The 26280-nt window shown below is 42.0% G+C and overlaps 1 protein-coding gene across 1 annotated transcript; it reads left to right on the forward strand.

The window, feature by feature from the left end:
* Positions 1-21729: 21729 nt before the first annotated feature.
* Positions 21730-25901, forward strand: gpr185b (G protein-coupled receptor 185 b; the record flags this gene model as incomplete). Its single annotated transcript, XM_061710161.1, has 1 exon — positions 21730-25901. A coding segment is annotated over one exon (966 nt), but the record flags the coding sequence as incomplete, so codon positions are not given.
* Between the last annotated feature and the right edge of the window lie 379 nt (positions 25902-26280).

The raw sequence follows: 26280 nt of genomic DNA on the forward strand, positions 1-26280 counted from the left end.
CCCTGATGGCACATATCTCTTTACGCGAGTGGTACACCCTGGACAGGTTGCCTGTCATTTATCCCAGCCCTTTTTCAAAAGCTTCGGTCTTCCATCTTGACGCTTCTTTCTTTAAATGGATGCATCAAATTTGCAGAGTACTTGACCCAGATCAGCGCAGAAGTATCCAGCTTTCCCATCATGCTGCATTCACTTTCCCCCAGAAGTGTACAGCAGGTTCAAAAGAGGTGAGGTGGAGTGGAGTCAAGTGGATGACCCACAACCTGCAGCCAGCTGCTATGGAGAGAGCAGTAAACACATTGTTGGAAAGGGAGTTTTACTGTATCTTTGTGAGATTTTAAGTAATGACATCAGAAAGATGTGTTACCTTTTTTTAATAAGGTAATGCCCTTTTCAATGGCATGGCCAATGGCTTAAAATAAAATTGTCTCAAAAACTATTATTACTTTTTTTGTAAAGCATTTTTGTAATATGTATGTAAATAATTTGCAACAGGCAAAGACAAAGGGCCTTGTTATTACCGTACTTTATAGACTACATTGATATGTTGAAAATACTTTAACACATCATTTTTCTTTGCATTTTAGTTAACAGTTTGAAATAGTTAATTTTTTTAATTACACACTTTCCATTAAAAGGCGTCAAAACCTCCTGCTGTGATATCAGTCCTCGTAAACAAAGCCTGTCACTTTTTTTAGGATCCTTGTCATGCCATTCAGAGCTGTGACACAAAGTTTGGGCAACAGACATGCGGGTAACTATGATTTTGAAAAGCCACGAATGCCCACGCATACTCCCGCAAACCGACACGAGCGTCCGCTGCCCTTTTCAATCACCATCAAAGCTGTTCATTCTATGAATAAAAAGAGGGAGCTATTTCCATCTGACACCCCGGTGTGGCTCTCAAGTCACACATGCTAACAGTAATATGGACTGACAGGGGCCTGTGTGTGTGTGTGTGTGTGTGTGTGCGTGTGCGTGCGTGTGCGTGCATGTGTGTGTGTGTGTGTGTGTGTGTGTGTTTAAAAGCAGCAGTGAGCCACAGTGGGGTCCCAACCTACAGCTGCTCAGAGTGACAGCAGCCTGATCGAAACATCGGTCCACATTTATGAAAACTTTCCCTATTTGCATCTCCTTCCATCTTTTAGGAGCTTATGCGCTCTGTGATTCAAAGTTGAGTTATTTAAGTTATATAAGTTATATAATTAAGTTATGTGTGTGATATAAAATCCTACGATTAAAGGTAGCACCATAGGTTTCGTCTATAACCAGCTTATGTGCCGACTGGCTCAGCCACTAGCTTCAACTAAGGCTGTGTAAAGCTCCTTTAATAACAGTCAGTTTGCCGTTCCCCAAAGATCCCAGAGAACTTCTTTGTATCCCTTTAATATATACACTATTTAGCTTTCCCAGCAGAGAGACAATGCTAGTGATAAGCTGGTGACCATAACAGGGCTTTGAGGGGCTGAACAGAAAGATATTTCCCTGAAGAGATGGTGGAGAGTAAAGGACAGCTTAAATGAGAGTACATATCAGAGAAGCCTTGAAACCACAGGCTAAAACATAAGCCTGAAAAAAGGAAGCTGAGTCAGAGGTGCAACATACTGGTGTCCAAGAAGGGGTGGCTCAAAAAATGAAGAAGAAAGAAATGTGTCTAACATCAACCTTTCTCATTCAATCATAAGTTTTGTCCACAATTCATCACAATGTCATTAGCTCACTGCATTTGAACTTTTAGTCTTTCTGAAAAAAATCTCAATGATTCAGAAGAATGGAAGATTGAAAAGCCATATTTGAATCTAAATTAATCATATTTTCAGTGAAGACTTTTTTTACTTTCTTTTGAGGACTTAAAAAGTTACTTCAGGCTGTGATAGCCTTCATTTTTATAGATAAAACTGAAAAGAAAAGAAAACAGCAACCAGCGAGGTGGTAAAATCAATAAGCAGAGACAAAACAACAAACTGTTTATTTGTCTCAGTAACTGCTATTCATCGCACACGTTCCTATTTCATTTATCTCTCTTTTTCTTGTACATGTACTAGGCAAGACAACTACGATAAGTTAATATGGACTTTTAACGCGCTATAGAAGTTTTGAGGGAGTCTATCTTATCCTAAACTTAACCAAGTAGTTTGTCATGACTAAACCCAACCAAGCTGTGTAGCTACCTAGACTGTGTGGTCATATTAAGTTTATCTGTAAAAAAGAAGTAAACTAAACCAGACACTCAGCCAAAGTGACGATGAGCTTCAGCAGAAATGACTGAAAATGTGGCAATTAAACCAACGGCCCTCCAGTAAGGGGCATCCTACAGACTCTGCACACCATAGACAGTCCTTAGGTGTGAATGTGAAACCCAGACTGCGTTCATATCAGTATGTTTTTATTTTAACATGTATAATTTTTAATGTTAGACCTGGCTGAAAGAACTGAACTATGAGTACTGACCCACACACACACATGTTAACAACTATAAACACACACCCTTTAAACATCCTCCACCGCCTTCACTGGTCATCCCCCCCCCCCCCCCCCCCCCCCCAGCATGCAATTTACGAGGCCTGTCGGCGTGTGTCTTTGTCATGATGTTGTTAAACTGTTTAAGTATGTTGCTTTTTGTGCTGAGGGGTTTTTCTGCACCATCACACTCTATTTATACGGTGTGAAGATGTTCCTTTTTTTTCTCTCCTCTTTCCTAGTGTCACCCTTTTTTCTCACCTAATGAAATGGTGGTACTGACCCATCGGCTGCAGCCTCATGCACCTGTCTACCAATGTTTTCGCTTTGGACGGGCTGTATTTGAATGAAATTTCATTGTAGAATGACTAATCATCATCATCATCATCATCATCATCATCATCATCATCATCATCATCATCATCATCATCATCATCATCATCATCATCATCATCATCATCATCATCATCCACACATCTCAGGCAAACTGGACCTCTGAAAACAATCCGCCGTAAACTCTGTTTCAGTTTGTAGTCGCAGGTGTTTTCAGTCTAACGTGGGACAACAAACGACAGCGTAGCAGCACTGAATCATTTCATGGTTTCATTTTTAGGGTCATTATGTATCCTTCCTTAATACGTCAAGCATGTATCATTTGACCAACTCTTGAAAATAACACAAAGATGCATCTTAATGATGGTGTAAACAATACTGTTGAGACAGAGCAGCGAGCGCCACTGACCTTGTTGTCTTAAACAGCAGCTGTTATGCAGCCAGAGTCTGTATTTCTGTAATTGCCAACAAGGATAAGAAGAACAATATTAATCGAGACATCTGTGTGCTCATGTGTACTGAGGATGGATATGCATTTCATATTGTGGACTGGGTTTTTACAACATGGAGAGGATGTGGCTTGGCATCAACAAATTAATAGTAATGAGATCTATAAGAAATGTTCCATCTCCACTGCTGTTCCCTCAAGCCAGATCATGGCAAGGGATACAGGTTCTAAAGTGGAGCAATCATCAACCACCTCCTCAACATGGATGGACGGAAAACTGCATGCTAAGAACAAGCAGGACATTGATTTCCTATTCCACCTCACTGGGACGCAACAACGATTCAGAAATAAATCTGTAAGATGACTCCAAATGATAAACTGCTAAATAAATATCTTAGGGATCAGAAACCCAATGCAAAACAATAGAAACCAGAGGAACCATCAAGGGAGTAAAAGCACCTCCATCATCTGTACCAGCAGCAGACTATAGATACGGCTGATATCAGGAAGTCCTACAGTGGATAGAAAAGGCTTGTCTGAGAGACGAGGCCCTGAGCACAAGAGTGATGTTGGCTGGCATCTACTAAAACCACGACTGGCATTAACTGAAGGATGTTAGAGAAGAACAGACCGGAGATCCTGTAGAATTTCACAATCCAGACCGATAAATTGGTCATAACCAACCAACTGAACTTCGTAGTGGTCGACAGACTCCAGGGAAAGGCAACATAAAGAGCATTACCAAGTATTACCAAAGGTTGAAAAAGGAAGGAAAACAGTGGTAATTGGATGACTCAGGGCTGTGAATCTTCCAGACTGGGAGTGTCATGTGCAGCACTGACAACTTCCCTCCTGGAGATTCCCTCATTCAATCAACCTCTGCCACACCTTAATGTTATCCAACTGTGTCTTATAGCCTGTGTCTATTTATTAACTCACCACACGCAGCTTCCCTTTGCCAGTTCATCTTTATCCCTTGTGCCAAGCAGTTTGGCCTTCGTTCTTTATCTTCCAGTGATCCTTGACCCAGCTTGTATTGTGGACTTGCCTCTCTTTTTGGATACCTCAGCCCTGAAACCTACTTTGTGTACCGACCCTGGACTGTATTGAAGGTTTATTGAGTTTTGTCACTGCAGTCTTGCATCTGAGTCCTTTCCCTTCTGCCAAATGACTGGAAGACTGTCTCCAGGTGACTCCAGAAACAACATAGAAAGTGTAGTCCTAGGAACAGCCACGATATTGTGTAGAACCCTTAAGCTCTCGGGTCCCTGGCAGAGGATGCGAGTCTTAAGACCACACACAGCAATGGATGAGTGAGGAAAATTAGGGGAATAGTAGAGAGGTTATGTTTAAAAAATGTGGTTATTACTTTATATGCACTATGTAGACATTACAGAGAGATATATGGGATTAAAAAGGCTAAACACGGGGTCTGTAACTGACTAGAACATAGGGACAAAGAACGGTCTTTTTATCCAAGGGTTGATTCAAGGGTTGGTCCAATACTTTGGACCAAAGACAAAAATTATATATTTAGTTTGGTTTGGTCAAACTTTCTGGAACATTTGGCATTGGACTTTCAGCCTTGGATGGATCATAATCCACACCAGAGGGTTAGGGGTTAGGGTAGAAAAAGGTCACAACCTGATTGGAAAGATGATTTCATTCATTTGGAAGGGAACTGAAATCCACCGTTCGAAGGGGTCTGGGACTGTTTGGTGTGCACACACACACACACACCCAAAGGCCTGAGGTACATGTCAGGGCCTGGTGACAGAAGACTGACAAGAAAAAGAGGTTTGCTCAGAGCCATATTCCCCTCAACAACCCTTTCCTCCTTTTATCAGTGTTTCACACCTTCACTGCCTCGCTAACCCACACACATTGTCGGGTTCCTCAGCAGGCGACAAGACACCTCTGCAGGACAGCTCTTTTGGACACATCTCTGACAGGCTCTGTTCCACCACAAGGAAGCAGTGGGAATAGTGGCACCCCCAGGCTGGAGGATAGTTCATGAACACTACTCTTCCTGACTTTTATTAGGAATTGCTTGTTCGTTTATGGGAGTGACTCCTGGAACTAAGAGGTCTGTTGTGTAGTTTAGTCAGAACTGCTAAGATGCCGATTTAATTACTCTCTATTTTTATAAAATGGGCCTCTCTGGGCCTCTGTAGGATTCGAAGACGTTGCAGAAATTAGTTTTTAATGCCGTTTCTGTCAGTACAGTGTAGTCATATAGGGTTTTGTTCACTTTGAGCCGTGGTGTGATGTAAATTACAGAAAAAGTAGCTCCTCCTTAAGTCTTTATTGACTTAAAATCTGAAAAAAATTGGAGTTTCAGGTTGAATAATTCTTTATACTCTTATAAATGTATATAAAAAAACATGTCACTAGAAAATGTCAGATTTCACAACTTCTTCAATCAGATGTTTAATCTGACCACCAGGTTGTATGAATCACCTTGTTGTTGAACTGTGCTATAAAAATAAACTGGCCTTGCCTTTTAAAGAGTGAAGATGTTTCTGTCTTTGTACCAACATTAAAGTGATGCAGTTTTCATGCAGAAATGTTCAACTGAAAACAAATCCCAGGCTGGGAATTAAAACAGCTTAAGTTTAGAGGACAAAGAGGGTCGTAGGGAAGAGAAACTTGGATCTGCTGCTAGTTAGTCATGTGTGCCACTCCACACTACCAAACTGTTTTTGACTTTGTGGTCTATTTAATCTAATATGCTTTGATTTTGTTCACGTTTTGCAAAATGCAGCAACACACAATATTTCTGCACCACAATCTGCAAGTGTATGCATGAAAATAAAGAGACGTTCCTATTTCAGGACACCCTCCAAAAGACTAAGATTAGCGACAGAATTAAGACTGTACGACATCAAAGGTGAAAGAGAACCTTTAAATTCCCCGTCTGAGATTATAGTAAGCTTTTAAAGTTAGAGCATACTGAATAACTAATTTTTAAACCAAAGTGTCTTTGGTAAAAAAAGACAGATATGACATTTTCAGCAGTTGATACAAATGATACAACTTGGATCAGTTTATACCTTTTAGCTGCTGTATTAAACACTGATAGTTGTTACTCATTTTTTAGGTATTATGACTCAGATTAAAATATAAATATATGTTTGTTGCGTTGCGTAATACGGTAACAGCACATGGGCGGAAAATAATCAGCCCAATAAAAGTCCTGGATAGCTGGGCTGATGTTGAAGGCAACATTTGTCCAGAGGTTAAAGGCCATCTGTGCCTGAGCAGCGCAGACATGAGCTGCTGCAGCTTAGCAGCATCTGCCCCCCCCGCGGCTCCTGGGCTCCATCCAGAGGAGCTCTGCCAGAAACTGGAGGGCAGGCGCTGACATGCCCGGGTTGAAGCCCAACTGCTTTGACTAAGGAATGACGGGGCCGATGGAGGGGATACATGCGGGGGAACAGGAAGAGGCCGTGGGCCAAGAACAGAGGGTATGCTGCATGGGCGAGGGTGCCAAAAGATAGGAGTGTGACTGAGAATAACTTCAAAGTCAACTCTCACATATAACCCAAGCCCCAAAAAAAGGAAACTCCTCTGATGCCCCTCTGGCCAAATGGAAATCAGCATCAGTAGGGGACTTTCTATTTAAAATATATTTTTTAAGAGTTAAAAATAGCTCATTTCCTAATTTGCTGCCAAATCAAACAATCTAACTTTAGTCATCTCATCCGTGTCCATGATGGAGGAAATCACACACACGACTTTTTTATGCCCAGATTTGCTCTCTGATAACCAAAGTCATGTGAAGAGGGAAGTACATCCTCTGTAAATCTGAAAACAAATGTTATAACAATAATAAATCTGGTCTTTACCTTAGCTTAAAGTTAATTAAATACAACCATAAATGAACATGGGAACACAGAACAGAGCTGGATTGTATTTATTTGACAAATCCTAAGCCAAAATGTAGAGTCGGTGCAAAAAAACTAACATGAACTGAGCTGATGCCCAGACTTGCTGATTAGCTTGGATCATTGTGCTGTTGTAAGTCTTACCTGTCTGAAACCTCACATTAGACTGGGATATACGTTCTTATTGGACTCGGTGACTGCAAGGTCCTTCGGCAGCAATACTAGTGTACTTTACAACGGAAATGAGGAGTTTGTGTTAATATGCTGCGTAATATGGTCAAAAATCTCTGGGACTTGTTCAGAAGTAACTTTCCATACTTACGATGTGTTTCCATGTTCATTTGTGTCAAAAGAGTTCTTTTTGCAGTCTTAACAAACTCTTTCAGCATTGATTTTCTACACATGCATTCATGAACTTGAACATTCAACACGTTATCTGAAGTCTTTTGAGTCTAAGAAGTGGTTCTTGTGATATCTCGAGTTCCTCTCAATACTGTACAGTCTGATTTTTGGGGTGAACTTGATTGGACTTCCCAGGAGCTTCCACCTGAGAATAGTCTTCCTCCCATGAAACAATGGACTCCAGAGTTTTATAACCCTTCTGCGAGTGAAGGACTCAATGAACCGAAGCAACATTTTAAATAAGAGCGGTGCAAAACCCCTTAACAACAATGTCAAACACTCTCAAATACTCAAATACTATTGATATTTCAAAGCAATACCATTCAATGGTGGTTCAATAAGCTATTGAATCATGGGTTGTGTTTATCTTTTCACACACTGCTATTAACAGAAATGATGACACAATGTGTTGAGTGTTGTGCATTTGGGATTGTTTTCCTCTAAATTCCAGATCTTTTATTGTTATGAAACCCGGCTGCGTAAAAATGTAAGAACTGAAAGAGGATGTGTTCTTTCCCCACGACTCTACCTACGCAGCACGAGCACATGTAAGCAACAGCCGACTGCTCGACTGCAGTTCTCTCAACAGCCAGCTGTCTCATCAGTAACGAGCAATCTGTCCAGATTTGTCATGGGAAATTGATTGGATAAGATGAAAAATGTGACTTTGATCCACAGCTCATTCTCTGATTAAAAAAATGGCCGTCTTCTTTTTCTTCTATAATTTCTACCTTTAATTGAATCATTTTTTACTAATGCTAGGAGGTAATGAACGTTAGGTTCATAGCTCTCTTGCACCAAGCAGGGGAACAGCGTATAAAAGATCAGAAGCACTCACTGGTACCTGCTGCAGCAGATCAGCTTATAACCCCAACGACCGGTAACATTTTGCACATTTACACGATGACTCATCAAATCAAAGCAGTTAACGTAAAATGACAATTTACAGTCTAAGAAAAAAACAAAGTAGTAAACAAGAGCTGGTTTGAATTTTAAATGTAATGTCTTTAAAACAGACTATTATTTAGTCAGACGGTGCGGCGATGGAAGGCACAAGAGCAGAGCAGCATCACTGTCATGACTCAAACTACTTATTCACCAAAAAACAAGGACATAAATCAAAGTGGACATAGGATGGAGTGAAAAAACAAAAACAAAACATCTGGCCTTGAGAGCATCTATTTCAGTGTCTGAAATAAAACTCAAAAAGGACCGTAAACAAGGTAACAACCTCCAACTGTTAGAAAAAAGTATAAAAATAATGCCAACAGAAGATTTAACTTCCCCGTGAATCATTTTGGAAAGTACTGTTGAAGCTTCAATAGCTCTTTTTTTTTTAAACTTAAATTCAATTCACAGTGAGCCTGCATGGTGCATGTTAGCGTCTAACATAGTAACGAACCTGTAATGCACCCCTGACCTGTCCAGGGTTCACCCTACCTTCTGCATGGGTGGAAGCAGGACTAGGCTCCAGCCCCCCCATGACTCTGAGCTGGATGAAATGGGGGAAAAAAGGGCAGACAGATCCAGAAATAAGCTTTCCACTGAAGACCAGACACAAAGACCTTTCCACTTGTGAGGTACAGCAAATGCAGCATGATTAGAAGTTGTGGCTCAAGATCACCTGGAGATGTGGATAAACATGCCTGAAGACTATACTCTGAACTGGGAGGTACCCTTTAAATCTGAACCGCACTCTGAATCCCTGTGCTGATCTTGGAGTCTTCGTGGTGTTCACACTACAAGACCATCATCAAACATCATACAACATGTTAAACTGTTGCAGAATGTCTTCTACTGCTCTTGAATGTGCCCCATGCTGACACCAGTGCACCAGGTGAAGCTAATCACCTCATCACAATAAATGACTGTTGGCTTCATAGACATATATAAAGGCTAGATGACTCGTCCGCGCTGCTGCCAATGGAGAGCGACGTCGTCACACGGCGGCCATCTTGCCACAGGAGAGCTCGCCACTCATAACATTGTGTTTAATGGTGCCTGTACTGCTTAAACAACCTTAACTTGCTCAATTCTCAACAGATTTTCTAACAGTTTGGTTTGTTATGAACGTCAGAGATGTTGGTATGACACTGCATACTTGTGAATAATTATAAACATTGTAAAACGTACTTTTATATGAAAATAACCAGAAACAGATAGCTATGACATGGTATTTATATTAAATCAATATTTCCATAGTATTCTTAGTAATATTTATATTTACATTATAACATATATACATATATATTATTACCATATAACATATATATATATATATATATATATATATATATATATATATATATATATATATATATATATACATATATATATATATATATATATATATATATATATATATATATATATTATTATTATTACATTATAACATGTATTTATATGACATAACATGTTTATATATTATTACATTATGATGTATTTATATCATGACATTATGACATCTGTGTATATATATATATATATATATATATATATATATATATATATATATATATATATATATATATATATATATATATATATATATATATATATATATATATACATGTTATATGGTAATAATATATATATATGTATATATGTTATAATGTAAATATAAATGTTACTTAGAATACTATAGAAATATTGATTAAATATAAATACCATGTCATAGCTATCTGTTTTGGTTATTTTCATATAAAAGTACGTTTTTCAATGTTTATAGTTATTCACAAGTATGCATACATCTCTGACGTTTATAACAAACCAAACTGTTTGAAAATCTGTTGAGAATTGAGCAAGTTATGGTTGTTTTGCAGTACAGGCACCATTAAACACAATGTTAAAGTGAGCGAGCTCTCCTGTGGCAAGATGGCCGCCGTGTGACGACGTCGCAGCAGCGCGGACGAGTCATCTAGCCTTTATATATGTCTATGGATGGCTTCCTCTGTGCCAGTTCTCCCAGTCAAACAAAGAACACAGTCGTGTAGTCTCTTATTATGTATACCCGGTTATCCAGCTCTATATGATGGCTGCGCAAACACAACATCATAACTAGAAGTGAAAAGTCTGAAGAAAATGGGAATAAAGAGGCCGGGAAGTCCGAGGCAAACGCCTGAGATTACAGCGTCTTCATGTTAGCTGTTTGCTTTGATTGAACAAGACAAAACTCTTAGACATTTTAGAAAGTGAAGGTTGAAAAAACAACAATTTCAAACCCTTCAGACCAGACCACTCAGTTTGAATCAGAAGATTACAGCAGTGTGTCTGTTTATTTCAAGCTTTGCTTTGACAGGAAAGAGTGACATTTACATCAACCAAACGCTCTGTCTAGTCCCTCCATTTGCTCTCTCGCACTCCTCCAGCCTCCTGTCCCTCTTGACCTTTCACTGACCTTTAATGGCAGAACAGTTATGGCTCCCTGGAGTTATTGCTAACAACCGAATCACACGTCTTGACCGGTGCTGCAGTGATTTGGTGGTGAAAAGTCTCCATATACGTCTTAATCCTTCAGCTGCCTGCTGAATAATGCATGGCGTTGTTTTTCCTCATGGGAAAGGGACCACAGAGCCACCAGTGATTCATAGTGATTCAGCATCATCCACTTCAATTTTGAGTAATTTGTGTTGCAACAAGAGCAAACAAGTAAAAAACACAAACTAAAAGCTTGTAAATGATGCTGGAAGCCTCTCAGTGTGACAAAATATGCGTCATGGCTCTAGTTTATCAGGCCAGTGATTCAGCAGCTTCAGACCATTAACTCTAGTTAGAGTTCTGTGATTTTATTCCTCACTGCTTTTGTTTTCATCGCCTTTGATCGTCTAAAATGTGCAACAGGAATTCAGTACCAAAACATTGATTAATGCTTGCAGCAAAAATGTATGAACAAAACAAAAACATAGTTCTAATATTATGTTCTCCAAGGGTCTCTCGCCTTTTTTCTTGTTGTTGATATCTTGCTTTCCATGTTGCCATTATATCAGTTTCTGCATCTAATAACCCATCTGTGATGCAACTGTACAGTTGGTTGAACGTACAAAGGTAAACATCTGTAAATGTTACTACAGATGGAGCCAGTTGGAGTGTTTTTACGGAGGAATAGTACATACTAACAGCAGCCAGTCACGTTTGCAGTACATTGTAAGTGCACTATGTTGTGCTTTTTCTCACTTCCCAGTCTGTACTTGGTAAGTACAAGTCAGGGAAACGTACTTTGGAGGAAATCTCTCTCTCTGTAATTAAAATAGCAGGGTATTTGCTTTCTTCATGAAGTTACAGCTCAGGTAAGAGCCTAACAAATATTGCGCTGTATGCGTGACGTCTGCAGTTTGATTGGTTATAAAACTAAACGCCATAAACATTAAAACAACCGAGAATGGGCCATATATTGCTCTGGCTTAAGTGTTTATAACCATTATTTTATATTATGTGATTTTGCACCTTTGTAAGCCAGCAGTATTATCAAAAAGGTTTTGTTGAGGTAAAAGCAGGAAAAACTGAAGCATCAGAGGAAATTTTACGATAGATCCTTTAACTCTACCACAAATATAAGGTTATAAAAACTATAAACATGCATGAAAACATCTTAAAACTATATTCTGTAAAGCAAAAATAAATGTATACATTTATATTTACTCCTCTCTCCTTTTCTATTACTTTTGCTTGTTGGTATGAAATGCATTCTGGGACACCTTGCTGTCTCAAGCCTCCACTGAATGCATTTCTTCTGGTATTTCTATGGTATTTCTTCTGTTCTTGATCAGATCATAGGCTGTAAAGAACAATGGATGACACATAAGTTCATGTGGTTTTGAAGCCCATTTCTCTTCATGCGGGGCGCAGCCATGCTGCTCGGGAAGCCATGACGAACACGCCCACTGTAAGCAAATCAAAGTTAGCTTTGGCCACCGGCCCTTTCAGCTGATCCCTGCCCAAATATCTCTGGAGCTGCCAGCAGGCGTTTATAGCAGAACACTGTGTTTAACATGTTGACTTGGTGATGAAATCAAAAGATACTGCCGTGCTACGCTGACCCCGGGTTAGCCGATTGTTGATCAATCATATTAGACAGGAATTTATTGCCCCATATAAACTCTCCTGGTGTGGTGAAAAACAAATTGGGTGTGAAATCAAACAATTGAGACTAAAAGGGGTTTTTTTTCAGAACCAGGCTGTACGTGTTTATTTCAGTGGCCAGTCGAGGAACTGCAATGAATCTTGGTTCCATGTGAGACTCAACCCAGAAGTTAGAAGGTTGGCGCTTCTGGAGAATTGAAATAGTACTTTGGCTGCAGATGAGGGCGTTTTATAAGAACACAAGAACAAGTACCCACCAGAACGCGTGGTCTGATCTCTCTCTCCTCCCTGCTACTCCGAACTGTGTCCTGCCCTGCTTGCTGTTCTTTTGGTTCAGTTTCTTTGTTAGCCTGAATCTGATGTTTTGGTTGAGTTTTCTCTCCAGATTTCCTGCCTGTTGCATCATTTTTGATTTATTAAAACATGTTTACTCACAAACTCCCGCCTGGAATCTCCTGCATCCTGCATTCCATAGATGCCATGATGCCATGATGGCAGAAATTAAAAATCCTTCATCATAACTGCAATAGATAACTTATCTTTACATGTTTGTATGGCTCTTCTGTGAGAGAGACAAGTGGGTGTGACAGATATACATGGAAGTGCGTGGTAAGTGGGGGTTGAAAGGGTAGGAGTAGTATTAGTCATCCACTCTCACTGCTGGATGTTTCCAGCAGTGTGTGTGAGGGATTTAACTCAGCCGACTCATCATCTTCTTTACAGCACCATCCAGCCCACATATATACTGTCAATGCCGCTTTCTCTGTCTCTTTGTACGTATCCTCACAGCAGCTGAAGACGCATCACGATGACATGAGACGTCGGCATAATCATGCGACACTGCCCTAAATATGAAAGGGCCATGCCACTCCGTTTCCTCAAGGTAAACTGTCTGTCCTCCTGTGACTTTCATCCCGGTGGAGTCAAGGAGGAACAGAACGGAGGCTCGTGCTGGAATGCATCGATGATGTAATGCAGTTTGACTTTGGTGTGCTTTGTCATCACTGTACTAAAAACAGCAAAGTGTGTGTGCCGCAGAAACGGAGTCGGATGAAGACAGACAGAGGGGCGCAGAGTGAGACGGAGCGTCTTTTCTGCTGCAAAGTAAGACAAAATAGCAAGATGATGTAACAGCTTACAATTACCCAGGGTGCTTTGCTCAAAAGATGAATGAAGTTGGACATGACGAGGGAGTCAATGAAAATACACGCACCCGCTTTTCATCTGTATTCTTATCGCGTCGGGTGAGTCACGCACAACACTATTCACATAAAAATGAATAAATAAAAACATAGAAGGGAGGAGTGTGTGTTTGTATCAAAAGAAAGATTAATTCCTACAGTATTTTGGTTTTATCCCTCGGCTTATACATTTAACAAAAACAGATAAAGAGAAACAAGGTGCAACGGAGAAAAGATTAGAAGGAATATAGAGTGAAAATGAGACATAAAAGAGGGAAGGGTGGGTGTAGCGCTGGATGTGTGGAACAGCCCTGAAGGTGTGAGGATGCAACTGCGGTGAACAGGGTGGGGACACAAAAAATGACACTTGCTCATATTTGGGGATTTGGTTTGCATCATGCCTGATTTAGCAGAAAAAAACCCTGTAAGATCCAAACCCAAGAGGAAGTTATCACTGCCAGAAAACACATATATGTCAGTTATAATAGATTAGTCATGATATTGATCTTATTACAAAGTGCTATAATAAGGAGACTAATCAATACCCATTAAAGGGGCAATTTCAAAAAAACAGGTCTTTACCTTCACCCACCTCCATCAATGCTCCCTTTATTTCACTTCACACACAACTGTAACACTGACATCAAAACAATACCTCCTAGGGGGGTGACATTGAGTCTGACTGACTCCACCTCCCAAAACCATCTTCTATCACCAGAGCTGTAAAGACATGGTTAAAGAAGGACCTTTTATAATGTGTTTTTGATAAAAATATGTGATGGACATTTCATCTAAATCTGAGGAAACTGTTTCTGCTTTTGGGAGTAGGTTATAATATTTCCCCTTTAAAAGGTAGGAGGCAGTGAAGGTGTTGAGGGAGCAAAATAAATGAATGTACGTTGTACACTTAAAGCTTTTTTAGTGATCAGTATCAATGAAGTAGCTCATGAAAAAGAATAGCTGAAGCATTTAGCATATAGCTGAAATGCATTGAACTAAAGGTCATCTCAAGAACAATAAACAAAGTATACTACTTTCTCAATATAAATTGTATTTAGTCATCTCAGTCTGGCTGCATGAATTTCTAAAGTCCAAACAAAGTTGAGCATGTTTGATACCAAAAATCGTTCACATCAAACTGCTATCCAAGTATAAATCACTTCAGCACATCTGAGGTTGAAGCTGTGGAGATTGTCCCTCCCACAAAGTGTGCTTCCATTGGCCACTGCCGCTGGCCTGAGGAGGCAACGGTTAGCATCGTGCATCAGGTCCACGGATGTTTGGAAACAGATATTATGGGAAGCCAAAAAAGAAATGGAAGAGTGATCCACATTTTTTATGACTTCCAAGAAAATCACAGACTCGATTACATTATGAGTAAATCAATACAAAGTTACTGTTTTAGTCAGTGTTGCTCCATATATATGATATATTTACATGAAAACACACCTTTGTCACTTCATGTGAAACAATTTCAGGCTGAGAATCCTTTAATGAGCTGTATGAATTAGCAGGGCACTGTGACATCACAGGTCCAGATCAGAGTTGACTCATCCAGTCTCCATAGTGTGACATATTTCCCTTCAAAAGCAGAGTTATTAGCACAGGTGCTATCTATCGCTGCTTTCATGTGTCTGCTGGAATCGTGTTGTTCTCCTTACCTCAGAATTTGCAGCTTATATCTACAGTTGGTGAAACCCCTCCTTCTCTGAGTCTCCCATTCTGCATTGCCTCGTATTTTCAGTTTCCCTGAAGAGCAGAACCAAACACCGGCCCTGAAGAGAGTCTAATGCGTTGTTACTGGTTACCATGGACAATTGAAGACAAGTTAGACTTCTGGATATCAGTGGAAAAAAGATTTTGGAGTGACTTCAAAGACATTAAAACATAATTCATAATTCAATCGCTTATGTAAAATGCAAACCTTTCTTCTGTGTAGAAACAAATTGATATAATTCCTGTTTTGCCACTAGTTGGACATGCTTTAACCTGAGCAGGTGTCCTTCATGCGGAAATGTTCTAACTGATCAGATCACTATTAAGACAAAGGTTTCAGAAAGAATCCTTAAAGGGAAAAGAGCTCACATTATGGTCCGACGGATTTTTGTCCGAGCTGTTGATGAACTTAGAAGCTTGAAATACTAAAAACATTCAAGTTATGTATTATAAGGTTTGAGATGAATTACAGATGGTTTATTCCTATAGCTGAGCACAAAAAGGACGCCGGCCACTAACATTACAGGCAAGATGACGCTTGTTTTGATACAGTAACTTGTAGATTAATGCTAACTCGTCTGAAGCATCTGGTTCTGAAATAGGTGAATATCTTTATTTTAATCGTCTTTCAGCTGGCTTCAAGTCCTCCCACCATCCATCCATCCATCCATCCATCCATCCATCCATCCATCCATCCATCCATCCATCCATCCATCCATCCATCCATCAAATAACTTCCACTTCTCCAAAGGTCGGGTCACGGGGGTAGCAGCCTAGCAGAGAGGCCCAGGCTTCCCTCTCTCCAGCCACCCGTCCAGCTCCAGGGGAAATACCTCTCCAGTGTGTCCTGTGTCTTCCACGCAGCCTCCTCTCAGTTGGACATCCCCGAAACACCTCCTGAGAGAGGTGTCCAGCGAACCTCAGTTGGCTCCCAAGCTGTGGAGGAGCAGCAATTCGATTCCCTCTGTAATGACAAAGCTTCTCCCCCCATCTCTAAGGGAAAGCCCAGCCGCTCTACGGAGGAAACTCATTTCAGCCGCTTGTATCCACAATCTTATTCTTTTTCTCATTACGCGCACAGTTCCTGACCGTAGGTGAGGGTAGGAACATAGATCTAACGGTAGACAGAAAGCGTTGCCTCTCGATTCAACTCCCCCATCACCACAACAGCACTACTGCAGACGCTGCACTGATAGCCTGTCAATCTTCCCCTCCATTCTCCCCTCACTCGTGAACAACACCCCAAGATGCTTCAACTCCTCCACCTGAGGAAGCACCTCTACCCCGACGCCGAGGGGCCATTCCACCCTTTTCTGACTGAGATCCCTGGTCACAGATTTGGAGGTGCTGATTCTCATCCCGGCCGTTTCGCAGTCGGTCGCACCAAGGAAACCTAGAGATCCCGACGAAGCCAAAGGGACCTCATAGTTTTCAAAAAGCCGAAATCTAACCCTTTGGCCACGAAACCAGAGTCCCACCATCCCCTGACCGCACTTGTAAACATAAAGGTTTTGAACAGAGTCGTCTTGAAGCCATGCATTTCAAACATTTGATCACATCCAGGTAGGTCAGTCAGCGGGATGACAGAACCACTTAGGATTTAAAGGGGCCTATTATGAAAAACAGGTTTTTTCTTGCTTTAACATATATAAAGTGGTCTCCCCTCAGCCTGCCAACTCAGAGAAGGAGCAAAGCAACCAAATTCTGCAGTGTCTGTAGGCCCGTTCGGGTGAGCCATCCAGTTTGATGTGGCTTCTACTAGCCGTTCAGATTCTGCTCCCGTCGTTACGTAACGACGGGAGCGATGCGTGAAACCACGCCCACAACTAACTCCGCCGGCCGGAGCTTCCACCATTTTTCATAGCGGTGTATCGCGTCATTCAGGCAGCCAATCAGCACAGTGCCTCATTATCATAGCCCCGCCCACTCAGAATCCTGCATAGAGAATGAGGTTAGAGAATGGGAAGATAAAGACATGGCTCAGAGGCAGAATTTCTAATTTATTTAGCAAAAAAAATCAAAAGCTTGTTTTTAAGACATTCAAGGCCTGTTTAAATTGTACAAACACAATATTGGTATCGTTGGAAAGGGAAAAATGTCCTCTTAATTTTAGGGGGGCTGAGATCAAATTAAGGGGGGCTTCAGCCCGTTTTTTTATTTGTAGTGAGAACATAATCCACAGCAACCGACACAAATCCATTCATGTGTATGTGTCCGCGGCGCAAGGAGCACATTGATTGTGCTGCAGCTGCCCTCATCGCCGCTTGTTGCTTTTCTGATTCGTTTTGAAGAATCATGCAACTCTTCCTTCTTTGGAAAAAAGACAGTAAATTCAGCTGTCTTTTTGACATGTTTGCGTTGCTCGCTGCTGGCTCCCCAGATCCAGCAAATTTCCAAAGTTTTTTTGGTCGGGGGCGTGGTTTGCTGGCCCATCTTTTCATTGCATCAACAAATCTCCGACTCTTTCAAATGACGTTAAATCTTTATAAACAACATGAAATGCTTGGGATTTGTTCTGTAAATGAATTTATGCATATTATTATTTTTTATACATAAAAAAAAAAACGTTTTTATATTATTATTGTTTTATATATATACGAGAGGTGCCGGATCTGCCCAAATAAGTCCTGGAACGCAGGGAGGCCAAAATCGAGAGGTGCCGGATCTTGTTCCGGCAGGATCCGGCACAAATTAACCCCTGGTCTTGTCATTCCCTTGCTACTTGTGGTTCCTGACTGTGCTTCCCCCCATGTGTCCTGCCTGTTTTTGCTCCAGTTTTCTGATTCCTGTTTTTGTGTTTTGATCCTGCTAAGCAGCGCTTTGGTTTTTGGTCCTTGCCTTTTCTTTGGAATAAACCCTTTTTTGTTGCGAAATCCTGCCTCGCTTTCCTGCATCTGGGTCCTCACCATACCAGCCGTGACAAAATGTATATCAGTAGTCTTGAAATCAAGTAATTCTAAGAGCATTATTGATTATAGAAAATGCACTTTAATTATTTAAGATACTATAAAATAATTGCATTTCATTAGGCTGTGACTGAATAACTCGAAGTACAAATCTTGAATCCATAATGATAAAATACCTGCAACGTTATTTACTTTGATTTTTGCTGTTAGATGATTGCCCTGTGATCAGAGAATATTAGATTAGCCTCAGCCAATCATATCAAACACACACACACACACACACACACACACACACCACACACACACACACACACACACACACACACACACACACACACACACACACACACACACACACACACACCACACACACACACACACACACACACACACACACACACACACACACACACACACACACACACACACACACACACACACACACGTGTGTATTTAGGCCACGGACGACGCAGCGCAGCCCAGGCTGGTGCTGCCTCCCTCCACGCAGCCGTCACGCGCGGCCGGTGACACATGCGGGACCAGCCCGTGGGGCTGGTGTGCCCGCGCAGCAATGCAGTGGGATATCCAGCAGCTCATGGGTTGCATAAGCAGCATAAGCAGCATCCCGCCTGAAGCTGCTTTGACTGGCTGCATGCTGCAGACCACAGACGCGCGCACACGTGCACACAATGCACTCGCAGGAGGTTTTCATCATTTTATGCAAGTGGAACATGGGCGAGCCGGGAAATTATTTCCCCCGTCTGAAAGCCTTCAATAACAGACAATTAAATAAACCTAATAAATAGCCTAAAATAAAATATTAGCCTACAAATAAACAACTATAATAATAAATAATATCGTTAAATCATGCCAAACGAGGTGTACACAAACTTCCTTCAGTGGGGGTGATTATATCCATCCGTGATTCACACACCGACCATGATGACGGGGACTGTAGGAGCGGAGTCTTCTGACGTCAGAGGAGGAAAATGACATGCGCGACCAATCAGCGGGCGCAGATGAGGCAGCGCGGACGGAGCCGTCGACAGAAGGCTAATAACCATGCCAACCCGGGGATACAGCGCTGCGCCGTTGACTGGGGGAGAAAAGGGGAGACGGAGAGGGGGGAACCCCTGAAGAAAACACCACTAGAAATAACAAAAATACATGTTCATAGAGAGGAGGACCAAGGAGGAGAGCTTTATCCTGGTTTCCTTCAGGGGGGAGAAGAAGACGAGGAGCTGGTAATTTTATCTCCTTTTTTCCCCGTGTGTGTGTGTGTGTGTGTGCGTGTCTGTGGCGTGGTCCCCCCTTCCATGCTACTTTCTGCCCCCCTCCCTCCCTCCCTCCCTCCCTCCCCTCCCTCGCTTTGCTGGCTCAGGGACTGCACTGCTGCAGCTGAATGAAACTGATCGAGGTATTCTGTTATGGTTATCCTGCTCACGCACCCGCGCAAAGCATTGGTTTAACAGCTTGTGATTGCTCGCTGCGTTGCTGTTATTTTTCCATTCCATAAGTAGGACACACGTTTCCGTGATACCGCAGAGATGCCCCCCAGCACCTAAGCTGGTGGTGCTGGTGCTGGTGGTGGTGTGACCTTCCGTTGGGGTTCGAGGGGGGCATGAAAGGTGGTGGAGAAGAAAAGCGGTGGTGGATCGTGGGTGGATGGTGGGGGGTGTGGGTGCGTGGAGGATGCGCGGGGGGAGGCTGGGGTGGGAGGTGTGTGAAAGGGGCGAACATTTTTTTTTTTATGAATGGAGCTCCACATCACTCGGGCTCGAGCGTGCAGGCGCGCGCCCGCTGCCTGACTGGCTGAACTAAAATTAGAAATCCTTGCCGGATTGTTTTATGTCGTGCGCGGGGGCAGCAGCATTATTGCATTTCAACGTTTGGACATGGAATCTGAATTTTATGCAGCTTGGAAGTGAGTGCGAGAGCGTGCTTGTGCACGCCGCCGGTGAAGGACAGCAGCTCGCTGCGCCGCGCCGCGCCGTGCCCAGGACGTCATGCACCATTTTTAGAGACGCTCTAAAAATAGCAGGTAGTGATGATGGGTTGGACTGCTGAGACGCATCCACGTCTCAGTCTCGTCGGAGTCTGTCAGGTAGGAAATGCGGCGCCCCGAACTTTTTATTTGATTGGGTGGTTGGTCTCGGGCACGCGTGGCGCGTTGAAGCCAAAATGGACACTTGGCCGAATAGTTGTGGTGTCCACACCTGATGTTGTGATGCTGCCAATGACGTGTCCGCGGGGCGAGCGGGAGCCGCTATAGAGGGGCGAGCGCTTGGGTGGTGTTTCCATGAATGAATGCCCGGCTGGATGGGCGTGAATGAAATAACGTCTTTAATTTGTCCCTTCATCCAAATGGAAAGCTGGCAGCTCTTCCACTTACTCCCCATCTCCTTCCTCACACCATCATTCATATACTCTCATTTTACTCACACTCTTTCCCATCACCACCTCAAAAAAACAAAAACAAAAAAACAAACAAATATGATGTTGTAAGAGATTTACAACATCATCTTTGTTTTTTTTTCTCTCATATCATGTAAAAATGTAAAACTTTGTATTCTCTTCCCTGGCAGCTGTTGTAAACTTGGTAATGTTCAGTTGATTGTGTTTTCTTACACAAGTGTCTTGTTTCAATTTTCTCGTGTTCTACAGTATACAGTATAACCATTGCATGGAACCGTCCGCTACAGTTTCTTCATCTTTGCCTTTCACCCCTGCTCAACCACTGTAAGGGTGTTTACACACTTGGTCACATTCAGCAGTCTAAACAAACTAAAAACAAACAAAGAGATATTAGAAAGCATTTTTTGTGCTTATGTGAACACTTCAAAGGGATCAGACCCCTCTGAAGTGAACTATACTGAGACCACCCCCAGAGGGCCATTGTGAACATAACACACCCAGGTTCACGTCACCAATTGCTAAGTGTATTTTAACTCTGAGGCTTGTCATAGGTAAACTATATGATGTTAGAGTACATCTTCCCTTGCTCCTCTTTTGTTCCACTTAAGAGGACTGAGTTCATTTCAAAAGGACCATATGTGAAAACACCCTAAACTTTATATTACCTGATGAATTTCTCCTCCCTTTACTTGTGACCTTCCTAATTCTTCTACTACCCCTGAATTTATTTTCCTTCTTGCCCATTGCCCCCTTTTCTGCGTCCCTTCCTCCTTCCCTTTTACTGTCCTCTCTCTCCAGCTATGATTCTCTCCCTGGCCGCCGCAGCAGCCATGAGTAGCGGCAGTGGCAGCTTCAACTCCTCCTCTCCTCTTGATCCGTTCGACTCCTCCACCTCTTGGAGCCTAGCCGAGGACTTCTCCAACTCCTCAGCTGAACCCGTTGTGCGAACTCTAACCCCAGACTATCAGCCGGCCACCACAGCTGTCACAGTCCAGGAAGTCAGTCCCTGGGATATTGCACTTTGCGTAACTGGGACACTCATCTCCTGCGAGAATGCCCTGGTTATTGCCGTGTTGTTCTACACCCCAACGCTCCGCGCTCCAATGTTCATCTTGATTGGATCATTGGCTGTGGCAGATCTTCTGGCCGGCCTGGGCCTCATCTTGAACTTCATCTTCATATATTTGATTGACAGCTCAGTGGAGTTTGTGACGTTGTTGTCAGTTGTAATCCTCATTTCAGCTTTCTCGGCGTCCGTCCTCAACATCCTTGCTATTACAGTTGACCGATACCTGTCGCTGTACAACGCCTTGACGTACCACACTGAACGGACAGTCACCTTCACCTACGTGATGGTGGTATTTATCTGGGTGTCGTGCCTCACGCTTGGGTTGCTGCCAGCACTCGGTTGGAACTGCCTGAAAGATGAGTCCACATGCAGCATCTGCTGGCCCGTCACCAAAAACAATGCCGTGGCGCTTGCCGTCACCTTCCTCTTAGTCTTTGCCCTGATGATGCAGCTTTACCTTCAAATCTGCAAGATCGCATTCCGCCATGCGCAGCAAATTGCAGTGCAGCACCAATTTGTGGCCATTTCCACCACCAAAGGAGTCTCCACACTGTCGGCTATTCTGTGTGCCTTTGGGGCGTGCTGGCTGCCGTTTGCCATGTACTCCATTGTGGCCGATTCTAGCTATCCCGTTATATACACTTACGCTACGGTCCTCCCAGCCACCTGTTGCTCCGTGATCAACCCCATCATCTATGCTTTCCGAAACCCGGACATCCAGAAGTCACTGTGGATGGCTTGTTGTGGGTGCGTTCCATCCAACCTCTCTCTTAGACCCAGGACCTCCAGTGATGTGTAGCAGGGAAGGTTGGTGTCTGTTTGGCATGACGCTAGAAGCAGAGTCAGGTTTTAAGGAAGGCAAAGACAGAACCGGGAACAAGGGTCGCGAGGAAACGGGTTGAAGGTTGGGGTTCTCCTTCTTATGTCAGGTCTACAAGGCTGATGATGAACCCTGAGCTGGTCACAGAGTGGCACTAGCAGATACATGTGAACAGGACAGCTTATAGCTGAAAAAGATAGAGCTAATCAAGAAAAATAACTGTCCTGTGTGTAGCATGGAGATGGAGATGTCATAGTGGTGGTGGTGGGAAACCAACTGCAAAAACACAATTCAAGGTATCTTCAAAGTGGATGTAGGAGTTTCATAGGAGAGTTTCAAGTGACTTCTCCAACTCTCATCCTCTGGGGTGAGAGAACTGAGGTGTACTTCTTAAGAGTAGCATAAATGTGAAGGCGAAATTTAGGAAGAGAAATTGTAAATCTCCAGAGGACCTGAGTCTGGGCAGCACTGGATGGTTATGCAATTAGAAGAAGTGAAGCAGTCTTAAAATACTGTTTGTGTTTTCACTGATGTGTTTGAAAATAAGTGGTATATGGATACAAACACAATGAGCTAAATATACAAAATGAATGACCTTCAGCATTCTCAGTGAGCTATCTCTGTAGTCTTCTCCTGATGAATAAAAAAGAACATTGTAACAGCCATGCTCCCTTTATCTGATGCAGATTAAGTCGTTATTATTAAAACCCGTAAGAAGAAAGCAACAATAATCTACTCCGAGAGTGCTTATCATGATGTTGCCACCAAGGCCATTATGAATTTTCCCAATGCCAAAAGCACAATTGTCATTTTGTCACATCACATCCAACACCAATCCTGTTTTCAAAACCCAAAACACATTTTCCAGACCCTTAAAGCATAGTTAACCCGTGATAATTTACAAAACTTAGGCAGGGTTTTCCATATTTAGGCAGGCTTGTGTTGTTTTCTGTGCTCGGCGTTGGAGAAAAATGGGTTTCCCAGCCTTCTGCTGGCTGTGACTGTGAAGCAGAGAGCTGAATTCAGCACCAAGGACAGCTTCACTGCAGAACGCTGCTACCCTGGGAATGCTCGCTGCTGTGTGTGTTTGTGTGTGTGTGTGTGTGTGTTTGTGGGTAGAAAGTAGGCTATGCTGTTCTCTTCACCATCTTGATAGGAAAAGTAAGATGGGCTTTGTCATGCATCTGTGATGGTCAAATGAGCCTAATTCAGTTCAATAACAAACAGAACCACAATACAGATGAAATTACTTTGTTGTTTGTAAGAGTGCAATGGGTTGAAATCCATTTTCTTGTTTCTGCTTGGAAGCAATATTACCTAGAAACATTTTTGATTTGTGTCAAGATTCCAAGAGAAACTCAAACTAATGCCAAGACCTGCCTCTGAAAGAAAAGCATTTATTTGAGGTCTGATAGTATGACCACATCCTTAACTGGCAGCAAAAATGATGTCTTAGGAAAGCAATGTATAGGCCCATGAGTAAAACATGGCACAAGCAGGGAGAAACTAGTGGATGGCCGCAGTGTTTATCAGCATCTACGTAACACCAGTAAAACTGGGCACCTCTAAATTTAGAGACGACATTCCAGCTTCCCTGCTCAATTGATTATGCAGTACATTAGCCAAGCTGACCGCAATCTATGCTGAAAATGTAATTTTTTTGTGAGAAGTGGTTTGGCTGGACACAGTCTGTTGAAGCTATGGTTGCTGTGTAAAACTAAACCGCGAAAGCAACCAGGGAGTTTGTACTTTAATGCTAAAAACAATTCCATGTTCTTTTAATGCTGGGACTGTGGCATAAACCGACTGAAGGTTAAGGGACACATACATGTATATTTTAGCTGTAAACTGAAGCATTCCTCTTGTCTGAATTCTTCTGGGTTGTGCCATATGCCTTCACTTTTAATTCCCTTACTTGTAGCCAGTCAACAGCAGCTGGACTTTTCCTTCACACACATAAACACACTCTCGCCCTACCTTAAAAAAGCCGTGCAGCTCTGCCCTGGGGCCCGTCTGGAGGCTCGGCGGGTTAATGAGAAGCAAGAGAGCCGAGGTGACGCAGCGTGAAATAGAAACGCCAGACGAGACGTGCTTTAATGGAACCTCAGGTCACATCTACCATATACACCCGTCAGGATAGAGTTATTTCCTGCTGAAAAGGCCTCATGTAAGTTAAATCCAGCTAATGCTATTAACATCTTTGCACTAGGGAGCTGGCCTGTTATTCAGAGGATGAAGTGGATGCTGTGAGAATGAGTTAGAGGGACAATTATTTCCAACCTTTATCTGAATTTAAATGATCTTTAGAGATAGTTTTCATTCTCATGTTTCATTGCAAAACCGCAGAGAGAGTTAACACCACTAGGCTATTGGCATGTGGCTAAAATATGTGTGTGGGAGGTGTATTGGCTTTGGGAAAATCGCATATGGAGATTGTATGAGCTGTAGGTTCAAACTGGAAGAGTAAGACTCATCACAAAAAGAAAGCATAGAGGTTGCTTTGGCAACAAGATATATATTGGTTCAAATTCCCTGGCTTTCTCCCACATAAGTCACAATAACGGATGAACGTAAAGAGCATCGTATTGAAAATGGTGACGAGGACAAACAGGATATTTATTTTCTCTACTGTAATTACAATTTATAGTAGAAATTGTTTTCTACTTAACTTCGCCGGGGAAAAGAATCAGTCACTTTGTCTTGTTGACAGCCGCTTATGTTTCTGTCAAATATTGACATTTAAGAACTCAGGTATTTTGGTTTTGACCTCTTTGGCACAAAAAAATTGAAGAATGTCCAACTGCTCATTGTTGTGTTCCAATAGCCACAATTGACGAGTGAGAGGATAAGAGAAGCGGTCGCATTTGAATGATTTGCTGAATAGCTCAGAGTAAATACTCCAAAGTGAATAATAATAACAATAATAAATATAATTTAGTAAATAGCTTAAAAGGAAATTAGCTTAACAGATGGGTTTTTCCGAAATGCATTTCAGCAGAAGTGGATCTTGGAAGTAGGACAAACCTAAATATGAAGCAAATGGGCCACTTCCATTTATAGATGGTATACTGCAGACCAAAATGGTTCTGTCTTTCTTTTCATCGAGCTTTATTGGCAGTTGTTTCATGATTTTCTTATGATTAACTGGAGATTAACTTACAGATTTTGAAATTTATTGGTAAAAAAATAAATAAATAAATTGGGTTAGGTTAATGTCACATCTGCATACTTTCTAAAGTAAGGCTTTTTATGCCAGTCGCTTTCCAGAGGTGCACAAGAATGTTCTGCAGCTTAGATAATACAAATTTAACATTATTACAAGATCTACACATGCATGGCTTATGGTAACATGCTGGATATAGATCTTAAAATGACCCTACCACTAAAAGCCAATCAACAGAATTGCATTCTTTTGTGGTTTTTGTAAGTGCCACACTTCAGTATACATATAAGATGATGAGAATTTTTCGGATTTTTCTCGTTTAAAAATGCCTTGACTCCAGTTAAAGCGTGGGAATGACAGCTAGAGCGTGACACCACTGACCCAAACATTCTTGACAGTGT

This window comes from Cololabis saira, chromosome 20 (assembly GCF_033807715.1).
Source record: "Cololabis saira isolate AMF1-May2022 chromosome 20, fColSai1.1, whole genome shotgun sequence".
Taxonomy (NCBI): Eukaryota; Metazoa; Chordata; class Actinopteri; order Beloniformes; family Belonidae; genus Cololabis; species Cololabis saira.